Here is a 19,909-nt window from a genome sequence, read left to right as displayed (position 1 = left end):
AATCTCCCCTCCATTCGCCCCCCCCCACAGAAGAGCCCCCCCCCCCAAAGCCCTCATCTCACCAAGCTCTTCCTTTATATCCAAGGGAGGGAGGGCAAGCAAGCAAAATATAGTCTCCTTTAAATAAAAAAACCCTTCCTTTTTGACATGGAGGAAAGTTATTTGGGGGGAACCAACAACGTAAACACCACCAGAAAATTTAAAAACACGCTTCCTTCTCTTTTTTCACCGGTGGGGTTGTGAGAGAAGAAAGAAGTGCTTTCCAGTTCTTTGTTTAGTTCTTTGTTTGCTGCTGCATCTTGACTGTCTAGCTGGGGGGGGGGGGGGAGTTTCCTCCTGGATTGTTAGCAGGTTCTACATAACTAGCTGAGTTCTAAGTGGAAAGACATGGGTGGCGCTGTGGGTTAAACCACAGAGCCTAGGGCTTGCCGATCAGAAGGTTGGCGGTTTGAATCCCTGTGATGGGGTGAGCTCCCGTTGCTTGGTCCCTGCTCCTGCCAACCTAGCATTTTGAAAGCATGTCAAAGTGCAAGTAGATAAATAGGTACCACTCCAGTGGGAAGGTAAACGGTGTTTCCGTGCGCTGCTCTGGTTTCGCCAGAAGCGGCTTAGTCACGCTGGCCACATGACCTGGAAGCTGTCTGCGGACAACCGCCGGCTCCCTTGGCCAGTAAAGCGAGATGAGCGCCGCAACCCCAGAGTTGTCCGCGACTGGACCTAATGGTTAGGGATCCCTTTACCCTTTAAGTGGAAAGATACTGGTGAAGCTGAAAGAGTTTGCTGGTTTGTGTGAGGGCTTTTCTTATCGGTTAGGAGGGAGAGAGCAAACAAAGCTGGATATACCATTCCAGCAAATAAACTGCAAAGTAAAGTATTGTTCAGATGAGCTACCCCCTGGGAAGCTGTTAGTGTCCACCTTTTGTTCACCGGTATATTGCCTTGGTGAAACACTTAGCACAATGTTATCAATGATACGGCGATTTATCACACATCCCTAATCTATATATCTGTATTTTGGGGGTTTTCAGAGCTAGCCCTGCAGATGGCAACAACTGTGTAAACGAAATAGATTTTTAGTATTCTCTTGAAATAAAACTTTTTTCAAGCAAAATATTGAAAGTGTACATGGAAAGTGTTACGTTGCCATATTGTGAATGTGGGCATAAGTATTCTTCACAAGAAAGACCCTAAGCAAAGAACAGGCAGGAATCTGGTACTTTACTTTTAGTTTTGCCTAAAAAAAGGTAGAATCTCAGTTCAGACAACATATGCCTGAAAGAGCATGTGTTCAAGTGAAAGCAGTCTTGGACTTAAATGATGGAGTAGTTTTCCTTTCATTTGCTGAGGTAGTGCTCATTAAGTACAGTAGCCAATGCTCTTTCTGGGAAGTTCCTGAAGTTCACTAGAAATATTTTGGGCATCTGTTGTGCATCAACACAACCTGGAATTCAGTAAGTTCAAAGTGTCTGTGGGAGAGAATATTATTCAAGTGTTCAAAGATACACAGTAGTGTATAGCTGCTTATTTTGGCTGTTTTGAAACACTAATATGGAAGCAAACACTGCAGGATACAAAAGTAGTATATAAGGCAGAAACATTACAAGACCAAAACGGAATTTGTAGTCCTGTGTTCTTCCTGGAGGTGCTTCTTTTTACCATCTTCATTTTGCTTCAGCACCATCATGTCAAGAGCTCATCTCCACCCAGATGGTTTATGGTAACCTTACTAGCTTACCCTCTGGCCTTCAGGTACAAGTGCTAAATTCCAGGTTAGTCAATAACAATTTTTTCCTCATCCATTTGTGATTAATTGTGGATGAGGAGGCTGACTTGGTGTGCAGTACTGAGGCTTGGTGAGCTGGGAGGAGTTAGTCTATCTGGGCTGTTCCTTTTTGGGTACTCAGTGCAAGCATAAGTATAGGCTTGTGAGATCTCTATAGGAATTCCATAAGTCATCCTGTTCAGTCATGTGCCAGGTTTGTACTGGGGTCTAGGGATTGATTAGGGATTCTGCTGGTGTATCAGCCACCCTGCTTCCCATTTGTTTCCCTGCCTGAGCTGATGTAGATGGTCCCTAAGTTGATGTTGAGGAAGATTGATCTGGGAAAATTTGCCGAGACCATTCTATCCAGCTTGATTGGCACGCATATGAAAGCCTTGGCCAGTCTGTGGTTATGCAGATGACACAATGCTGCATACTATTATTGTTTCAATTGTTTCTGTGTTTCTTGCTGGTTTTAACTTGGTTTTTTTGGCTGGGCTTATTGCCTTGTTGTAGTGTTTTTATTCTGAATTGTGTTTACACAAACCACCCAGGGAACCTGGTTGGAAGTACAATATATAAATGTATAAATGTATTTATACATTTATACAGTACAATATATAAATGTATTCAATAAATACAAGGCAACATTATTGCAGGGCAACATTTGCATGGGGAGAATTGGTGGACAGTTTAGGTTCTTAACCACTGTGGTCTAATTGACCCCAGTGCCATGATTAGTAAAACACTTCTCTTTTTTTAAGCATAGGATGATCAAGACATGTAGAACCATTCTTATTTTGTTGTTCCAGAACAAGTCTATAACTTCCAGCCAGTGTAAATGTTTAAAAATAAAATATTGGAGAATAGTTATACTGAGTTTCCCAAGCACATTGCATTATGTGGCAGTTAATTTAAGATTAGTACAGTTGATACAGCACATTGCTGCTTCCTTAAAATATCCTAGTTTATAACATTGTGTCCCCAACAGCTGTTGGAGTTTGTAGAAAACCCAGCAGTAGTAAGGCCATGCTGGTTCATAAATGTCAAAATGCTGTATTTACCTTATTGGGGCCAATTAACATGGGCAACTTTCCTGCCAAGTAGTATCTCTCTCTGCCTGTCCCACCCATCACTTTGGTGTAGAATCTAGGTGAAATTTAAGCTGGTGAAGAGCACCCCCTCTTGTTTAACCCTCATTTGGCACCTGGATATAGCTTTCTGAATGCTTAATAGGTGAGCCAGACTAGCAGCCTTGTCAGGTGATGTCTCATCTCTTATTCCTGGGATACAGTGATTATGTTCCCCACAACACAGTGGGGAGTTATTGTATGGAGTGATTGTGAATTTTGATTGTATTTGATACATTTCTTGATGAGCCAGGAAGTCAAGTCAAGTTGGGTTTAAGTAAGCTGCTGTCATTTCTGTTCAGCAGTAAAGTGATATTTAAAGTATTGTAATTCCTTCACTGAGGTCCAGCTCTGAGGGCCTTCTGGTGGTTCCCTCACTGTGAGAAGTGAGGTTACATGGAACCAGGCAGAGGGCCTTTAAGGTAGCGGCGCCCACTCTGTGGAACGCCCTCCTATTAGATGTCAAGGAAATAAAAAAGTATCTGACTTTTAGAAGACATCTGAAGGCAGCCCTGTTTAGGGATGTTTTTAATTTTCTGTTGAGAGCTGCCCAGGGTAGCTGGGAAAACCCAGCCAGATGGGTGGGGTATACATAATAAATTATTATTATTATTATTCATGAGTTACAAAGATTGCAATGAATGTATGGGAACTATTTTAAGTGGTGGTAGTAGAATTCATATTTAAAGTTTTTTAAGTAGGTACAGCTACAAAAATGTATACCTTGAGACAAATTCGAAACCAGTGGACTCCATAATCATGCCTTTTAAATTATTTGGACTCATGTAAGTAAATGTATTTATGTATGACTTACAGTCCTAATGCATTAACGTCTGTTTTTTAGTATTTGGGCAAAGCCAATTTCTTTTACAAAACCAGGATTCAGAAGTTTTCTTTTTTTCTTTTTTATTAGCTCCTGGGTTATAGTGAAAAGCCAGTAAACCTACAGATGTTCATTGGGACAGCGGATGATCGTTATCTACGGCCACATGCCTTCTACCAAGTGCATAGAATCACGGGTAAAACAGTTGCTACTGCTAGTCAAGAGATAATTATTGCAAGCACAAAGGTCTTGGAAATTCCACTTCTTCCTGAAAACAATATGTCAGCCAGGTACGTCAAAAGATACATTCAAGCAGATCAACATATTGCATTCCAGGTTTCCCAGCCATATTTAGGGAGGTGATATTACAAACTTCTTAGGAAATGTGTGCTATCTTCTAATGATGGCTTCTCAACAGTCGCTTCATTTTAAAGAAAGTATTCTCCAGATTGATACAAGATTTATTATGGATGCGTTTTCCTAACCTGTAAATGACACACTGAAATGTTTTCTGCTATATAGTGTTTCTCTTAAATGAAAGATTACCAGTTTCTTGCAGTAGTTTAAAGTTGTTGCGGCTGCTACTGTATTTTACATGAAATGAATGAGAAATCTTTTTTACAGTAACGTGAAGCAGGATTTTTTGGGTGTAGCTGTCCCTAAGACAGGTGTCTTCAAGTTACATTTTGGATTGTTTTTTAAACTATATCTGGATTTTTATGGGTGTAAATCATCTTGACACATGTAGAAGGTGGATCATAAATACATTGGCTAGATAATAACCGATTCACTTACTTTTTTGTATTTGCATATTAGAATTTTTAAGTAATTTTTATTAGCCTGTAAGCATATTCAGGATAGCTGTTTGTTCTCTCTTTCACTCCCCATGCCTCTACAATTTCTGTATGATTCATATTGATTCCAGAAATTATTATTTTTTAAAAAAACATATACACAGCTCAATTGTAAAAAACCTCAGAGCGATTTACAAAAATTGAAAGGTTTTTTTCAAACAAAACAAATGTTTCTAGTCCATGTAATAGCAAAATACTAAGATCTGACCAAATAGGAATGTTAAAATAGATTGGCTCAGATGTAATGTTTTGATCTCCAAACCCATGTTTTGGCAGGTTAGGCATGTGCATTCCCTCCCCTCATACACTCAGATTTCCTCCTTCCCTTCCTCCTTTGCACAAGTCATAGTTTGGGTGCAATAGTAGACTATGGTTTGCTCAAACTAGGAAGAGAGTATGTGGGATAAAGAAGGAGTCCATGAGCCTTCACCATGTGGTTTGGAGGTATAGGAATGTTGTATTCGAACTGACTTGGTGAATTTGAGCTTAATCTAACCCTCAAGATTTATTAGTTCAGATGGAAGAAATGTGATACATGAAGGTAACAGTTGCTGAATGAGGCTTGTAACAAGTGCACCCTAGCCACCAGCTGTAGTCTGGCATGTGCAATTTTCATGAGCATTACTCATGAGAATTTCATTGGCATATGTTAACTATAGGAATAGTCACCCAAGGTTCTTCCAACTCCTACATTTTCAGAGTGGACCTTAGTGTTGGATAGTTTGTCTACTTCTACCATATACCTGTGGTGTAATACTTTGCCTGTTTAGTGTTTTGCAAATTTAAAAAAGTATCCAGTTTCTTCCACATTTTATTATATGCATAGTTTGCCATTTCAAAATGATCATTTCATGGAAAAATAAGAGATTGTTTTGTTTCTTTGTGTGGCACAGCTGCGGTTGCTTCTAAGGGTGACTCCTGCCATTTTAAATAGCATTCTTTGTTTCTGCATTTGTTAATGGTACTGGGGTAGAGTATTGAGACTGTATTCCAACATAAGCTAGTAAAGAACAATGTGCATGGATATTGGTTTCATGTCTGACAAGCATTCAAACAGCAAGAAGGAAAATATGAATAACTATAAAATATGCATACTTGAATTATATAAAAAGAAACACCTGACATGTACATTTTCATTCAACTCTCTGTCTCCCATAGTATTGACTGTGCAGGTATTTTGAAACTCCGCAATTCTGACATAGAACTTCGTAAAGGGGAGACAGATATTGGAAGGAAGAATACAAGAGTGCGGCTTGTGTTTCGAGTTCACATCCCACAGCCTAATGGAAAAGTCTTGTCCCTTCAAGCTGCTTCAATACCTGTTGAATGCTGTAAGTTTTCTCTTCTTTGTGTTGTGTTCCTCATTGAGTAAAATAAAAACTGATTTCATGCTGGATTCATCCCCTTTTGATGCTAATTTGTACTCATTTTTAAGTTATTATTTTGTTGTGTTAGTTTTTGCCTTTGTTGGATTAATTGGCTAGATCAGGCTTCCTCAACCTCGGCCCTCCAGATGTTTTTGACCTATAACTCCCATGATCCCTAGCTAGCCGGACCAGTGGTCAGGGATGCTGGGAACTGTCGTCTCAAAACATCTGGAGGGCCGAGGTTGAGGAAGCCTGGGCTAGATCCATATTGATAGTTATAGAAATACATAGTATTAGAATTCTGAATTTAGCATGGCAATATATATTATTGCCTTATTATTAGCTGTGTGGGGCTTCTAGCTGGAAGGAAATACTGGTATAAAATTAGATGCAATTTACATGCATAACATTACCTGAATGGATAAAGACTGCCAAATTACTGTCAAATAGATCCAGGGTTTTGGTTTTGTGTTGGGCTCCTTTAAAAGTTAATATTGGTAGGAGAACTAAATGGGATTTGCAGTTTTGTGGGAAACAATTTTATTATAAAAAGGGCATGCATCAAATACTCTAGGAAAGCAAACTGCACAATTTCAGAAGTTTGGGTGTAGGGGCTAGGGAGTTATGATAAATGAGTGTAGCGGGAGATGGGGAAACTTCAGGTTGTGTTCTGCTGTATTGGCACCAAAAATCAGAAAGCTGATTAACAGGAGTGGATTGTGGGGAGATGGTACAGAGACAGAGGGATTCAAATGTCTAGCATTTCCAAGGAAACACCCCTAACAGAACTAGGAAAGACTACAGAATAGACAAGAACAAGGTGATATGTTACTTTAACATCCATTCCCAAAAGTTGATTTGAGAGCCCTGGTAAAATCCCTCTGATTGGAAGCTAAAGAGCTCTTCTTCTCCCTTAAATGGCAAGCTTAGGGAGAAGTGTTTCCATTTTTGGAGATCTACTGCACAGTTTTTTTAACAGTCACATTCCCCTCAATCTGTTTAGAGGTCCCCACTTGTGTTTGCAGCATTTCTGACGATTCCCCTTCAGCTAATAAAAGCTCTGAATATGTCCCACTTCAGTTTTTGACTTGGAATTTGTCCAAATCTGATGCATAGCCTCACAAAATAACTTGCATTTTGATATAAACGCTTTTGAACCACAATTTCTTTTGAAAAACATTATTTGAGTCATGTAGCATTGTTTTCAACATGGGATTTTCCACCCATTTTAATAGCTTAAATTGTGCCTCATAGCAGATTTGTATAAAATTTGTTCTAATTTAGCATTTTCCTTTCATAGAAGGGGCATAGTTGACTTGGAAACCAGCTTAGTGATAATGATATATGGATAGGAAAATGAACACTGCATGATTACCAGCACCTATCTACGATAATAATTATGTTTAAATGATGCACACTGTTTTAAATGGTAAATACAGGCTTTGGCCACCTTACCCTCTTAGCTATAATTCTAGCATGCTTATTTATATTTGTACATCTTTTTCACAAAGCTCAGAGATCGGCTCAAGAACTTCCTCAGATAGAGAAGTACAACATCAACAGTTGCTCAGTAAATGGAGGCCATGAAATGGTTGTTACTGGATCGAATTTCCTTCCAGAATCAAAAATAATATTTCTTGAAAAGGGGCAAGGTGAGTATATAGCACAACATTAGTGAATTATATGTGTGTGTGTGTGTGTGTGTGTGTGTGTGTGCGCGCGCGTGCGCGTGCATGTGTGTAATTGTAGTATGCAATTTAATATAGAATGTTTTAAATATATAAATAACAGAGCTACTAGCAATATATAATATAACTGCAAGTACTTGGCAATCATTTTTAATGATTTTAATGCAATTTCCCAACATTTTTTCACAATTTGTTTAATAACACAAGTTTAAGATTATTCCACAAAATTCTACAAAAATGTAAAAGTCAATATTATGTAGTTATTTACCAAAAAACCCTAAATTATATTAATTTAACCAAAATATCTTTTGAATTCTCAAATCATATTACAACTTTTCATCAGCCCTCATTTTGGGAATTGAAAAATTCAACACACCCTACAACATTTCTCATCAGCAGTGACATTAGAAACTCGTGTAGAGCAACAGCCACTGTTTCTGCACATTCTAAGCTTTAGCTGCTTAGAATTATTGCAGAGTTTTCCCTTACCAAGGTGCTGCTTCTTACTTTCCCAGTGATTTTTAACCTGGTTTGCTATTCTTTCAGCAGGTGAAGGAGCCTTAAGTCTCCCCACCTCCAAGTGTAGCCTCTCTTTGCACTCCTTTTTTATGCAAGCTACAGTATTTTTCGCACCATAGGGCGCACCGGACCATAGGGCGCACCCAGTTTTTAGGGGGGGAAATCAAGGAAAAAAATATTTTTCCCCCCCAGCCCCAAAGAGCAGCGTACAGGCTGCACATAACCTCTCCCTGCCAGTGGGGTTGCGCGCAGCTATGGAAGAAGGCAAGGCAGCAAGCGGGATGGATCCCGCTCGCTGTTTTGGCTTCCCCTTTAGCCCCGTGCAGCCTCTCCTTGCAGGGAGAGGCTGCGTGGGGCTAAAGAAGCCATAGCCCCGTGCAGCCTCTCCTTGCGGAGGGGTTGCGCGCAGCTATGGAAGAAGGCAAGGCAGCAAGCGGGATGGATCCCGCTCGCTGTTTTGCCTTCCCCTTTAGCCCCATGCAGCCTCTCTTTGCCGGGAGAGGCTGCGTGGGGCTAAAGAAGCCATAGCCCCGTGCAGCCTCTCCTTGCGGAGGGGTTGCGCGCAGCTATGGAAGAAGGCAAGGCAGCGAGCGGGATGGATTGGATCCCGCTCGCTGTTTTGCCTTCCCCTTTAGCCCCGTGCAGCCTCTCCTTGCAGGGAGAGGCTGCGTGGGGCTAAAGAAGCCATAGCCCCGTGCAGCCTCTCCTTGCGGAGGGGTTGCGCGCAGCTATGGAAGAAGGCAAGGCAGCAAGCGGGATGGATCCCGCTCGCTGTTTTGCCTTCCCCTTTAGCCCCATGCAGCCTCTCCTTGCCGGGAGAGGCTGCGTGGGGCTAAAGAAGCCATAGCCCCGTGCAGCCTCTCCTTGCAGGGAGAGGCTGCGTGGGGCTAAAGAAGAAGGCAAGGCAGCAAGCGGGATGGATCCCGCTCACTGTTTTGCCTTCCCCTTTAGCCCCATGCAGCCTCTCCTTGCCGGGAGAGGCTGCGTGGGGCTAAAGAAGCCATAGCCCCGAGCAGCCTCTCCTTGTGGAGGGGTTGCGCGCAGCTATGGAAGAAGGCAAGGCAGCAAGCGGGATGGATCCCGCTCGCTGTTTTGCCTTCCCCTTTAGCCCCATGCAGCCTCTCTTTGCCGGGAGAGGCTGCGTGGGGCTAAAGAAGCCATAGCCCCGTGCAGCCTCTCCTTGCGGAGGGGTTGCGCGCAGCTATGGAAGAAGGCAAGGCAGCGAGCGGGATGGATCCCGCTCGCTGTTTTGCCTTCCCCTTTAGCCCCGTGCAGCCTCTCCTTGCAGGGAGAGGCTGCGTGGGGCTAAAGAAGCCATAGCCCCGTGCAGCCTCTCCTTGCGGAGGGGTTGCGCGCAGCTATGGAAGAAGGCAAGGCAGCAAGCGGGATGGATCCCGCTCGCTGTTTTGCCTTCCCCTTTAGCCCCACGCAGCCTCTCTTTGCCGGGAGAGGCTGCGTGGGGCTAAAGAAGCCATAGCCCCGTGCAGCCTCTCCTTGCGGAGGGGTTGCGCGCAGCTATGGAAGAAGGCAAGGCAGCGAGCGGGATGGATCCCGCTCGCTGTTTTGCCTTCCCCTTTAGCCCCGTGCAGCCTCTCCTTGCAGGGAGAGGCTGCGTGGGGCTAAAGAAGCCATAGCCCCATGCAGCCTCTCCTTGCGGAGGGGTTGCGCGCAGCTATGGAAGAAGGCAAGGCAGCAAGCGGGATGGATCCCGCTCGCTGTTTTGCCTTCCCCTTTAGCCCCATGCAGCCTCTCCTTGCCGGGAGAGGCTGCGTGGGGCTAAAGAAGCCATAGCCCCGTGCAGCCTCTCCTTGCAGGGAGAGGCTGCGTGGGGCTAAAGAAGAAGGCAAGGCAGCAAGCGGGATGGATCCCGCTCGCTGTTTTGCCTTCCCCTTTAGCCCCACGCAGCCTCTCTTTGCCGGGAGAGGCTGCGTGGGGCTAAAGAAGCCATAGCCCCGTGCAGCCTCTCCTTGCGGAGGGGTTGCGCGCAGCTATGGAAGAAGGCAAGGCAGCAAGCGGGATGGATCCCGCTCGCTGTTTTGCCTTCCCCTTTAGCCCCATGCAGCCTCTCCTTGCCGGGAGAGGCTGCGTGGGGCTAAAGAAGCCATAGCCCCGTGCAGCCTCTCCTTGCGGAGGGGTTGCGCGCAGCTATGGAAGAAGGCAAGACAGCGAGCGGGATCCATCCCGCTCACTGCTTTGGCTTCCCCTTTAGCCCCGTGCAGCCTCTCCTTGCCGGAGGGGTTGCGCGCAGCTATGGAAGCAGGCAAGGCAGCGAGCGGGATCCATCCCGCTCGCTGTTTTGGCTTCCCCTTTAGCCCCGTGCAGCCTCTCCTTGCCGGGAGACGCTGCGCAGGGCTAAAGAAGCCATAGCCCCGTGCAGCCTCTCCCTGCCGGAGGGGTTGCGCGCGGCTATGGCACAAGCCTGCATTCGCTCTATAGGACGCACACACATTTCCTCTCAATTTTTGGAGAGGAAAAACTGCGTCCAATAGAGCGAAAAATACGGTATTCTGCAATTGCAGCAGCCACTAGTTATGAATTAATTATGAATGTGCCAAAACAACAATTTCCTTCTCTCCCCTATTTCAGATTCCTCTTTGAAACCTACCTTTTCTATACAGTATTCATCTTTCTGGACTCTTTGCTAGCAGTTAAATCAAGGCAATTCTGTGTCAGTACTATGCATAACTCAAATGTTGGGGATCTCGTGCATTGAGATACCTTTGGATTTTTAAAGGAAAACTAGCATGAAGGATTTTTACAGTCTGTGTTTTGTCTATCATTAATTATTAGATTGCTTTTTTCAGTAATTTGATACTTCAACTAAAATCTTTCTCTTGATAGATGGAAGGCCCCAGTGGGAGGTGGAAGGAAAAATAATTAGAGAAAGGAGTCAAGAGGTGAGCTTTCTTTTAAATGTGGGGAATTATTTTTAAATGTACTGTAGCCTTGTAAGCAGCTTGGCAGACACTTGAGCACAATGTGGGTAGCCATAAATTTTCTCATTTTAGCAGAAAGGTTAAATGTTTAAGTATAACTGATCTACTTCATGGGTGTTTACATATCAGTAGGGGTGCAAAAAATGTTTGCAGAATGTAGGAGCTAGCTAGTTTTTCTAGGAGTTGGCTTTGAGCATGGCAGTTAGACCTATATTGGCCAGTAAGAGGAATTTTTATGTTCTTTCTGCAAGGACTTCACTGAAAGGTGGCAGACCCTACCTGGAATTCAGAATTTCTGATGCAGAGCCTTTCCTCCATTGAGTGCTGTGACTATTATGGTTGCTCAGGAAGGGCTTATCTCAGTGGTAGTCATGCTTTGTGTGCAAAAGAGTGCAGCTTTCAGTCTATGGCACCTCCAGGTGGGGGATGAGAAAAATTCCATTATGAAACCCTAGAGAGATACTGCCTGTCAGCTCTGTATTGTCTACATTGATCATGTAGGCCAAAGAGCTGTATCAATAATGAGGGAAAAAGGCACCCACATAATCTTATTGCTGCTTAATATGTTTGAGAACTGAGTTCTGGGTTTGAAAGAGCTCCTGAAGCTATATCCTGGGCAGGCCAGATTAATATTAAAAAGGTTTCTTTCTAGAGTACTATCTGGAAACAAGGAGAAAAAAAGATCTTAAAACAGAGGAGGTGGAAAAGACTAAAAATAGGCGTCGGAGTAGTGGAAAGGAGTTGAGCCCAGGGGCTTGGGATGTAAAAGGAGCCAAAATGGTGTGAAGAAAAAAGGGGATAATAGATTTCCAACATACTACAGCAAGTATAGCAGAAGTCCTTTATCTACCTTTTAGCCACAGAGAACCCAGCCATGTCTAAGAAGTTGAATTTATGTGCCACTGACATGTCCAGTAGTATAGATGTTTGGTTAGCAAATGAAAATTCTGGAATATACTTTACATAATTAAAACATTGATATGATGATTTGTCCTGCATCAAGGAACTTCTTTATAAGAAATTTAAAATCATATCGAAAAATCATATCGAAAAATCATATCGAAAAATCAGAACTCCTATTAGAATAAACAAGTTCCGTTTCAAATATCGAAATATCAAATAAGATAGATAACAATGTGTAACAGAAAAAGAAGTATGAAATTAGGCTAAAGGTGTGTGAAAGAAAGTAATAGAAGTGGAAAGAAATTGTAATTGAGTAGATTGGAAGTCAAACACAAAGGTGGGGTGAGGGGTGGTGGATGGTGATGGGGAAAGGAATTATTTGTGGGATTGAGTGTAAGTATGTTTGAACACTTTTAAGGATTGTATGAAATGTAAGTTTGTATGCTTGTATATGTGTAAAAAAAAAAGAAATTTAAAATCACAGTTAGATTTTCTGTGACTTTTAAGGATACAAAAGAAAGGGAATGGAGAGATGGGGAGGTGGCCTATTGAACTTTCCCAGCGATTGCCATTCTGTAAAAAAGATGCCACCACTTAGAAGTCTCTGCTTGGTAGCCTAACAAATAGTACAGTACTTTAGGGGAGAAAGCATATGCTTTGCCAGCTGATCTTGGAGAGGACGAGGCTTATTTAGGGAAGATGTTTGCTTTTGCTTTTAATATGCAAATTTCATTCGTTTTTCATTCAGGCTACAATTGTTCTTGAAGTTCCTCCATACCACAACAAAACAGTTACAGCTACTGTCCAGGTGCAGTTCTATGTTTGCAATGGCAAGAGGAAAAAAAGTCAGTCTCAGCGTTTTACTTACACTCCAGGTACATACATACCTTCTTTCTAGTATAAATCAAGGGTGAAATTCAAAATGTTCTTTGTTTCAAATTTCAATAGCACTTAACCTGGATTTGGGGTACCTGTTTTTTAAAAATTATTTTTGCAATTATATTTGGCTATGGCTATTAAAGTGCCTAAATTGGATCTTGATGTTTTGTACAACACTGTAATTCTTGGCAGCTGATAAAAGGTTGAGAAGTGCATCCAGCGGTATTTTGAAAGCATTAATTGTAGCTCTTAACCCAAGATCAGGGGAGAAACTGTTTACCTTTTGAGCTTGAAGGTTAGAAATAAGAAAAGCCCTTCAAAATGCAGAATAAATGTGAATGTCAATGCTGGGTGGAAAATACAGTATTTTCACTTTTAATACACATCTCTCCCACTCTTGACAATCTGTCTCAAACCAACCATTATACAACTTACTCAGATGTATATAGTATTACTGTCTTGAGTTAAACATATCAAGATGTCTAAAACAATAGTAATGGTACACACATTTTGTAAAATTATGCTATCTCACTACACACAGAGATTATTAATTTTGAAAGCAAAATTTATTCATATTATCATGACCGTTTAAATAAACCGTTAAAATAAACAAGCTATGCCATAAAATGACAGTCAGACTGATTCAAAAATAATGCTTCCTACACTGAATGTTGACTTTGCATACTGAAATGGGTCTCAGCTTTTTAAATTTTGCATAAAGTGCTTGTAAAAAGTTCTTCATTTTTCACAATTTCCATTGCTTATAATGTGAAAATCTTTAGGTAATATAAACCTATATGATCAATAGTTGTGTATATTTCATTCACTACTTTCAGCAAAGATTGACTCTCAAAGCAGCTTACAATTAAAATCTATACAAAGACAGCAGAGTTAGATATATGTGGGTGATTATAGCCAAGGAGAGGAGGGCACAATATTTTCTGGTTCTTGCAGTTGGTAGCAGTTCAGGTTCCAGGCTTTTCTTTCTGACTTCTAACAGCACAATTAATTCTATTATAGTTAAGTGTGGCATAGATTCCATCTTGAATATGGGACCTTGTGCATGCAATCTCTAACATGTACCTTAATAAAGATATATATTGCTTACCGTGGCTGGGAATGACATCTGCATGAGACTCACATGGCTTCTTTTGGTCAGGATCGATTATACGGTGGTACCTCAGTTTACAAACTTAACCCGTTCCTGAAGTCTGTTTTTAAACCAAATCCGTTCTTAAACCGAGGCACGCTTTCCCTAATGAGGCCTCCCGCCGCCGGGGGCCCTTCCACCGTTCGGCTTCTGTTCATAGACTGAGGTAAAGTTCGCAAACCGGAACACTACTTCCGGTTTTGCGGAATTCATAAACCGAATAGTTCGTAAACATGACTGTTCGTAAACCAAGGTACCACTATATGGTGATATGCATGGCCTTGTACTGACTTGGGATAAGGTTGCATCTTCTGTGACCAAGTTCTGATGTCCGTCATTTTATCTGAATTTAGTAAATAGTTGGTTTTCTTATTTCACAGTTGTACTAAAGCAAGAGAACAGAGATGAAATGGATTTGTCTTCAGTTCCATCATTGTCCTTGACTCGTTGTACAGGTGTTAAAGGACTCTCTTCTCTCCAAACTCAGCTGCCTTCACCAGATCCAGGGCTCTCGCATGATAGTTTACTTTCTACTTCACCTAGGAGCCTTGTATGCCCAGTTCAGCAGACGTACACATCCATGGCATCCTCACCAGTATCTCAGTTGCCACACATCCAGAATAGAAGCATTAGTCCAGGTGAAGAGCATCATGTTTTGTCTCCAGCTGTAGTCCACCAATCTTTTCAGGTAACATCAGCACCTTCTGCGAGGCCTTCCTACCAGCCTATGCAATCTAATGTTATGTTTAATGGACAGACTGGTCTTCCCATGAACTCTGCTTCCTCCAGCCAAGGATATGATGCAATTTCCTTTCAACAAGATGCAGCTGTACCTCCATTGATAAACCTTAGCTGCCAATCTCTACCAACAATACCCTATCTTTCTTCAAGTCCAGTTTCAGTGTCAACTTCAGCTGCAACAGGAGGGCATCCTTCAGTCCACCCAACTCAATCAAGACAATCGTCACCTCATTTGCAGTCAATGGGATACCATTGTTCAAATCCTCTGCAAAGTTCTGTCTCTTCCACAATGACTCAGTCCCTGGGACACCCCTCCACACAGTTGCAACAAGTTACTTACCATTCTTCAAATCCAGGTAACACTTCATCGCCATCCCCAAAACCTTCTCATTCATTGGGCCATTCACCACGATCTGGGCCATCTTCTCCACAATTGCAGCCTATGCCTTACCAGACTCCTAGCTCAGGACCCGCTTCATCTCCTCCTCCAACTGCTGTTGGTCACTCTGGACAACAGTCCCCACAGGCACACAGCCCAGGCTTGGGTGGAATTCCTGCAGCTCCATCTTTGATGCATCATAACATATGTGACTCATCTCCATTTTCACCAGAGGAATCAGCTGTTAACATTAAACCTGAACCTGAAGATCGAGAGTTGAATTTTCAGACGATAGGGTTGCAAGACATCACTTTGGATGATGGTAAGTGATGTTATAAGTGTAAGGTTGAATGCGGTTTTGCTTTTAAAAAAAGCAGTATATTGAAAAAGAAAAGGGGAAAAAATAGTATAATAAAGGATTACATTTGGAGAGCCTGATACATACACATGACCTGGTTGTTGGCTTTCCTGTTTGTTGTAATATTGGTTGCAGGTATGCAACTGGGGAATGAGTGCTTGAGCATTTCATATGTGTGTTGAAGTCTGCTTTCTTGTGAGTTGTATGTATATCAGTGCTTTTCTATGCACAGAGAGCCTCTAGGTTAGGTGGACAGTCATCTCTTCTTAAGTCATTTAATGTTTTAGTGTTTGTTAGTAGGTATAATCCTATGTTATAGGAAGTTTAATAATGCCTCTCTAAACATGACTTTGTGTCATACTTTGGATGCAAATCAGATAGTTGAAGAAAGCATTGCTTGCTCCATGTGACAGCCCTTTAGATATTTGGAGATGACTATTGTATCTCCTCTCAATCTTTACCAGGCTAAACATACTCAATTCCCTCAACCAGGCCTCATAAGGCTTGGTTTCCAGACCCTTGAACATCTTGGTCACCCTCCTCTGCATACAGTCCAGCTTGTCAATATCCTTCTTAAATAGTTCATAGAAATAATTGATAAAAGAGACTCCTAAATATTTGCAAAGCACAAACAATTTTTGACAACTGACTGAGTGTCCAAAGTGCATAACTTGCATCCACTGGTCAAGGATGCTCAAATCTCCTGGAAAATTTACATACATTTCTCTTATTTTTTAAAAACAATTATATAAAAGAATCCGAATAGTGGAATGAGTAGCACAGTTACTTAGATTTTGAAAAGATTTCAAGATACTTGAGAATTTTTCCATGAAATGTTCCTGTTTTAGTGTAACAATATGCAATCTTTGTTAACTGGTCTGAGGTTATGTTAACCTTGATTTATGTTCAGTATCAGATTATGATGACCTTTTGCTAATCTTCTTTCACTTCCTTATCCGTTGTATCTCCCATTACATAAAGCTGTGGATTAGAAAAGCAAGGAATAAGGCTGTGTATTTAGGAGTTTGCTTTGGAACTAGCCTAGGAGCACGTAAGGAGGGCTCATTACTTCACTTTCCCTATGAGCAGTATTTTTGGTATACCATTTGAAAGGGATGTTGCGTGATTAGTAAAACCTACATGTCCTGAAGAATTCATCCAAAATGTGTTGGGCTTTGCAGTATTTTATATCATTTGATAAAGTTAGATTTTAAGCACCATTTTGAATGTCTCAATTTTCTTCGTTGCCATTTTGTTTTTGTGCCTTTTGCTTTTGGTGTTGTGTCCCCACCCTCTTCGGTATTTCAGAATAGCTGAGATGACGTGAATACAAGCCCACCTTCATTAAGAGGGTAACATGAATCGCCCCTTTTCAATTACAGTAAGCCTGCTACATTTAACTTGTGCACATTCAGCTTTATGTGCTTGGCAAAAAAGTATTTTTTGGAAAAAAAAGGTGGCTGGTGTCCAGGGAAAAAGACTTTAGCAATCCCACCTGCCATTGAACCCATATTTGTTACTATACAGTATGTGATTTTGGCTTTAGGTGCAATCCCTTGAACATAACTGCCACATAAGTTGTGGGTTTAAAGTGTTTTGGATGCTGTCCTGCTGGTGGTGGTTAGGTGACTAGAAGACATTTTGTGGTAGCTCAAGTGTGACTCCAGCTGCTCATCTTGTAACTTGAGATTCTTGGTTTTAAAGGCTCTGGGGTTCAGGAGCAGCACAGTTCCCTGGAACTCTAAAAATCAGGCATTTCTGTGTAAATTAGGTTTAGGGTCTTGAACTTATAAGAAGATAGTAAGTTTCCCCAAAATTTACTTAAATTTCAAGTGAAAAACTTTATATTACACAATACAGTAATAACCTTTCCAAATTAAAATTGTTCTTCAGAAGCTCTGTTCCAACCTATGGGCATAGAAAAATAATTTGAGTATCAGATGGAGATGTCATAAGTTCCTAACAAAAGCATTTAATTCCAGAATATCATGTAATTAGTAATGATACAATGGAGCTCCTTTTCAAATGTACATAAATGAAAAATTTGGAGGACTCATATGGTGGCCACCTAGTATAACTGATCATTCTGAGGAATTACAATAAATAGCTTAATGGAGTGATCCGCTTCTGCTTCTTGCGTTGCCTGGGCACAGTTTTAGTACTTCTCAAATTTAAGTTTTATTTACCGTGTCATTTGTTACATTCTTACTAGTTTGGAGTTTTTATCACATTAGAACCCAAATGTGGTGGTGCAGTCTTGTCTGTTCCTAATTCAGAAGCAACATAACCTAAGGATCTGCTTTCTACAGTTCATACCTTTCTTCCCTGAAACATTTGTTTTCTATTCCACTTACTTAAAAATACCACAATTTATCTTGTTTGTTTGCTTTTAAATATTAGATCATAGAATTATACTTCTTGAAATCCAAAATTTAGTCATTTCTAAACTAGGCTTACTGGCACATTCATGACTCAGTTGTATTGTGATTCACTTGCATCTGAGCAGAGGTTCTACGGTTTGCAGATAGGTTAATGCAGCTTGCCAATAGACTCTTACTTTAAAGATCAAAAGGCAAAGCAGATCGTTCCAGCAACTTTATCAAGTGTCACTTGTCACCTGTTCTGCTTACAACTATACAGCCTCAAAATAATTTCCAAATGGTCAGCAGGTAATCAAGTAGTCCAGAATGCCAAGTTCTCAAGCTACATGTAAACAGGATTCCTTTTTTGCTCTCCCCCACTCTGGAGTATCTTGTATAAAATACATACTGCCTAGAAGTTTATAAAATTGAGAGTAATTCTATAAACCCAACAGCTCATAAAATATTAAGAAACACATAATTCCTTCTTCCTGGTACTTCTACTACTGGCACAATTTTATCAGATGAAATGCCACCATATGCTTTTTCAGGGACTACTGGCCCCTTCCTTGCATACAGCAACTCTTCTAACAGTGCTTTTAGGAATAAATCCAATAGATATTAAAGGCACTTATTCCTTGGTAAATATATGGAGGATTCCAGTCAAAAACCATAGTTTTTTCTTAATATTGCTATCGGTTTTGGCATCACTGTTCTAAGCATTTGTTAAAAATAAATGTCACTTAAGCCAAATATTTGAAGGTTCAAATGAAGAGAAACACCAGTAACTTGCATAGAACTTTAACACCTCCTGTGTTGTTTATCCAGTATTTAGTCTAGGTTGTCTCCTATTAGGCCGTACAGAAATCAATGAACATTACTAACTTAAGTCCACTGATTTTGACTTAGTTGGATACAAACCACATTCATCTGAAAAGTCAAAGCCAAATGTAGATCTCTTAGGGAAACTTTTTATGGTCTTAGAGAGGAATAAAGTGTTAAATAACTAAAGATGTGAAACTGTGCAGAAATATATTCCAGTTAGCTCCCCAAATTGAATAAATGTGGCAAACGTGTGTGCTGCAGACTTTGAAACCTTTAGCTGCTGGCTGTAAGATATCCCTAGCTGGTTTAGCTGCTGAGATGTTTTGGATGCATTTTAAGCTCATAATTTTAAACTGTCTAGACCAAGAGACCAGATGGAGTATTGGTGGGAAGGAGGTATAAGAAGAAGGTAGTCCTATAATAGTGGTACATAACTGTTACTGTGTGATAGAGGATGCAGGGTGGAATGTAGGAAGCTGCCTTATGCAATGTCAGACCATTGGTCCATCTAGCTCAGTACTATCTACACTGAATGGCAGCAGCTCTCTACAGGGTCAGTCAGGGGACATTTCTAGTTCTATCTGGAGATGCCAGGGATTGAATCTAGGACATTCTGCATTCAAAGTAGTTAGTTGCTCTACCACTGAGCTATGGTCCTTACTTACCCTTGAGAACAGGGAATGAATATTTGCAGATAACCTTTGTTTTTAATCTAATTACAATTTGAAACAGATTGTGTTCACTTTTTTGTTTCATAAACATAACCTTGGTTCTCACCGCAATCAATTTCAGTATGCTTTTGTCAACACAAAAAATTAACTGAACACTTAGCAGTAAATGTCTGGCTATCACAGAGTTAAGAACGATACTATGTATAATTCTAGAAGGCAGAAGCAGTCTAATTCCAAATAATGTTTATTCCTCTGTGTCCTCATGTTTAATAGAAACATGCAGATGCAGCCATTGACTTGAACAGCAGTGTGTTCAATAGCTTGCAGTGCATATAAGGACAGTGTTGTCATTTGTAATATGATAGGATTGACAGTGGATTTTACTGTATTTTATTTCTGTACTAAGGCATTATTTTGAATCAGCATCAAAATCGCATATTTAAAAGAATAAAAGTGCAATACATGTAGTCCCCTGTCCTCTTACCAGTAGACTGACTTGTTAACTAATCAGCTTCTAACTTTAGAAATGTGGCAGTATGTTCCAAGTCTCTTAGAATAATAGAA

General features: G+C 41.1%; 1 protein-coding gene across 1 annotated transcript in view; it reads left to right on the top strand.

Annotated features, from left to right (window-relative positions):
- The window catches only part of NFATC3 (nuclear factor of activated T cells 3), a 54,177-nt gene that overhangs the window by 27,891 nt on the left and 6,377 nt on the right, over nucleotides 1–19,909 (top strand). The window contains exons 4-9 of the mRNA XM_081015813.1: nucleotides 3,806–4,005; nucleotides 5,728–5,900; nucleotides 7,448–7,588; nucleotides 10,985–11,040; nucleotides 12,731–12,857; nucleotides 14,392–15,453. Coding sequence (XP_080871939.1) covers nucleotides 3,806–4,005; nucleotides 5,728–5,900; nucleotides 7,448–7,588; nucleotides 10,985–11,040; nucleotides 12,731–12,857; nucleotides 14,392–15,453 — 1,759 coding nt within the window. The remainder of the gene's footprint in view (nucleotides 1–3,805; nucleotides 4,006–5,727; nucleotides 5,901–7,447; nucleotides 7,589–10,984; nucleotides 11,041–12,730; nucleotides 12,858–14,391; nucleotides 15,454–19,909) is intronic.

The sequence above is a fragment of the Podarcis pityusensis genome, assembly GCF_964106645.2.
Source record: "Podarcis pityusensis genome assembly, chromosome: 8".
Classification (NCBI taxonomy): domain Eukaryota; kingdom Metazoa; phylum Chordata; class Lepidosauria; order Squamata; family Lacertidae; genus Podarcis; species Podarcis pityusensis.
The sequence above is the reverse complement of the archived record's forward strand: the minus strand, read 5'-3'. Positions and strand labels throughout refer to the sequence as shown.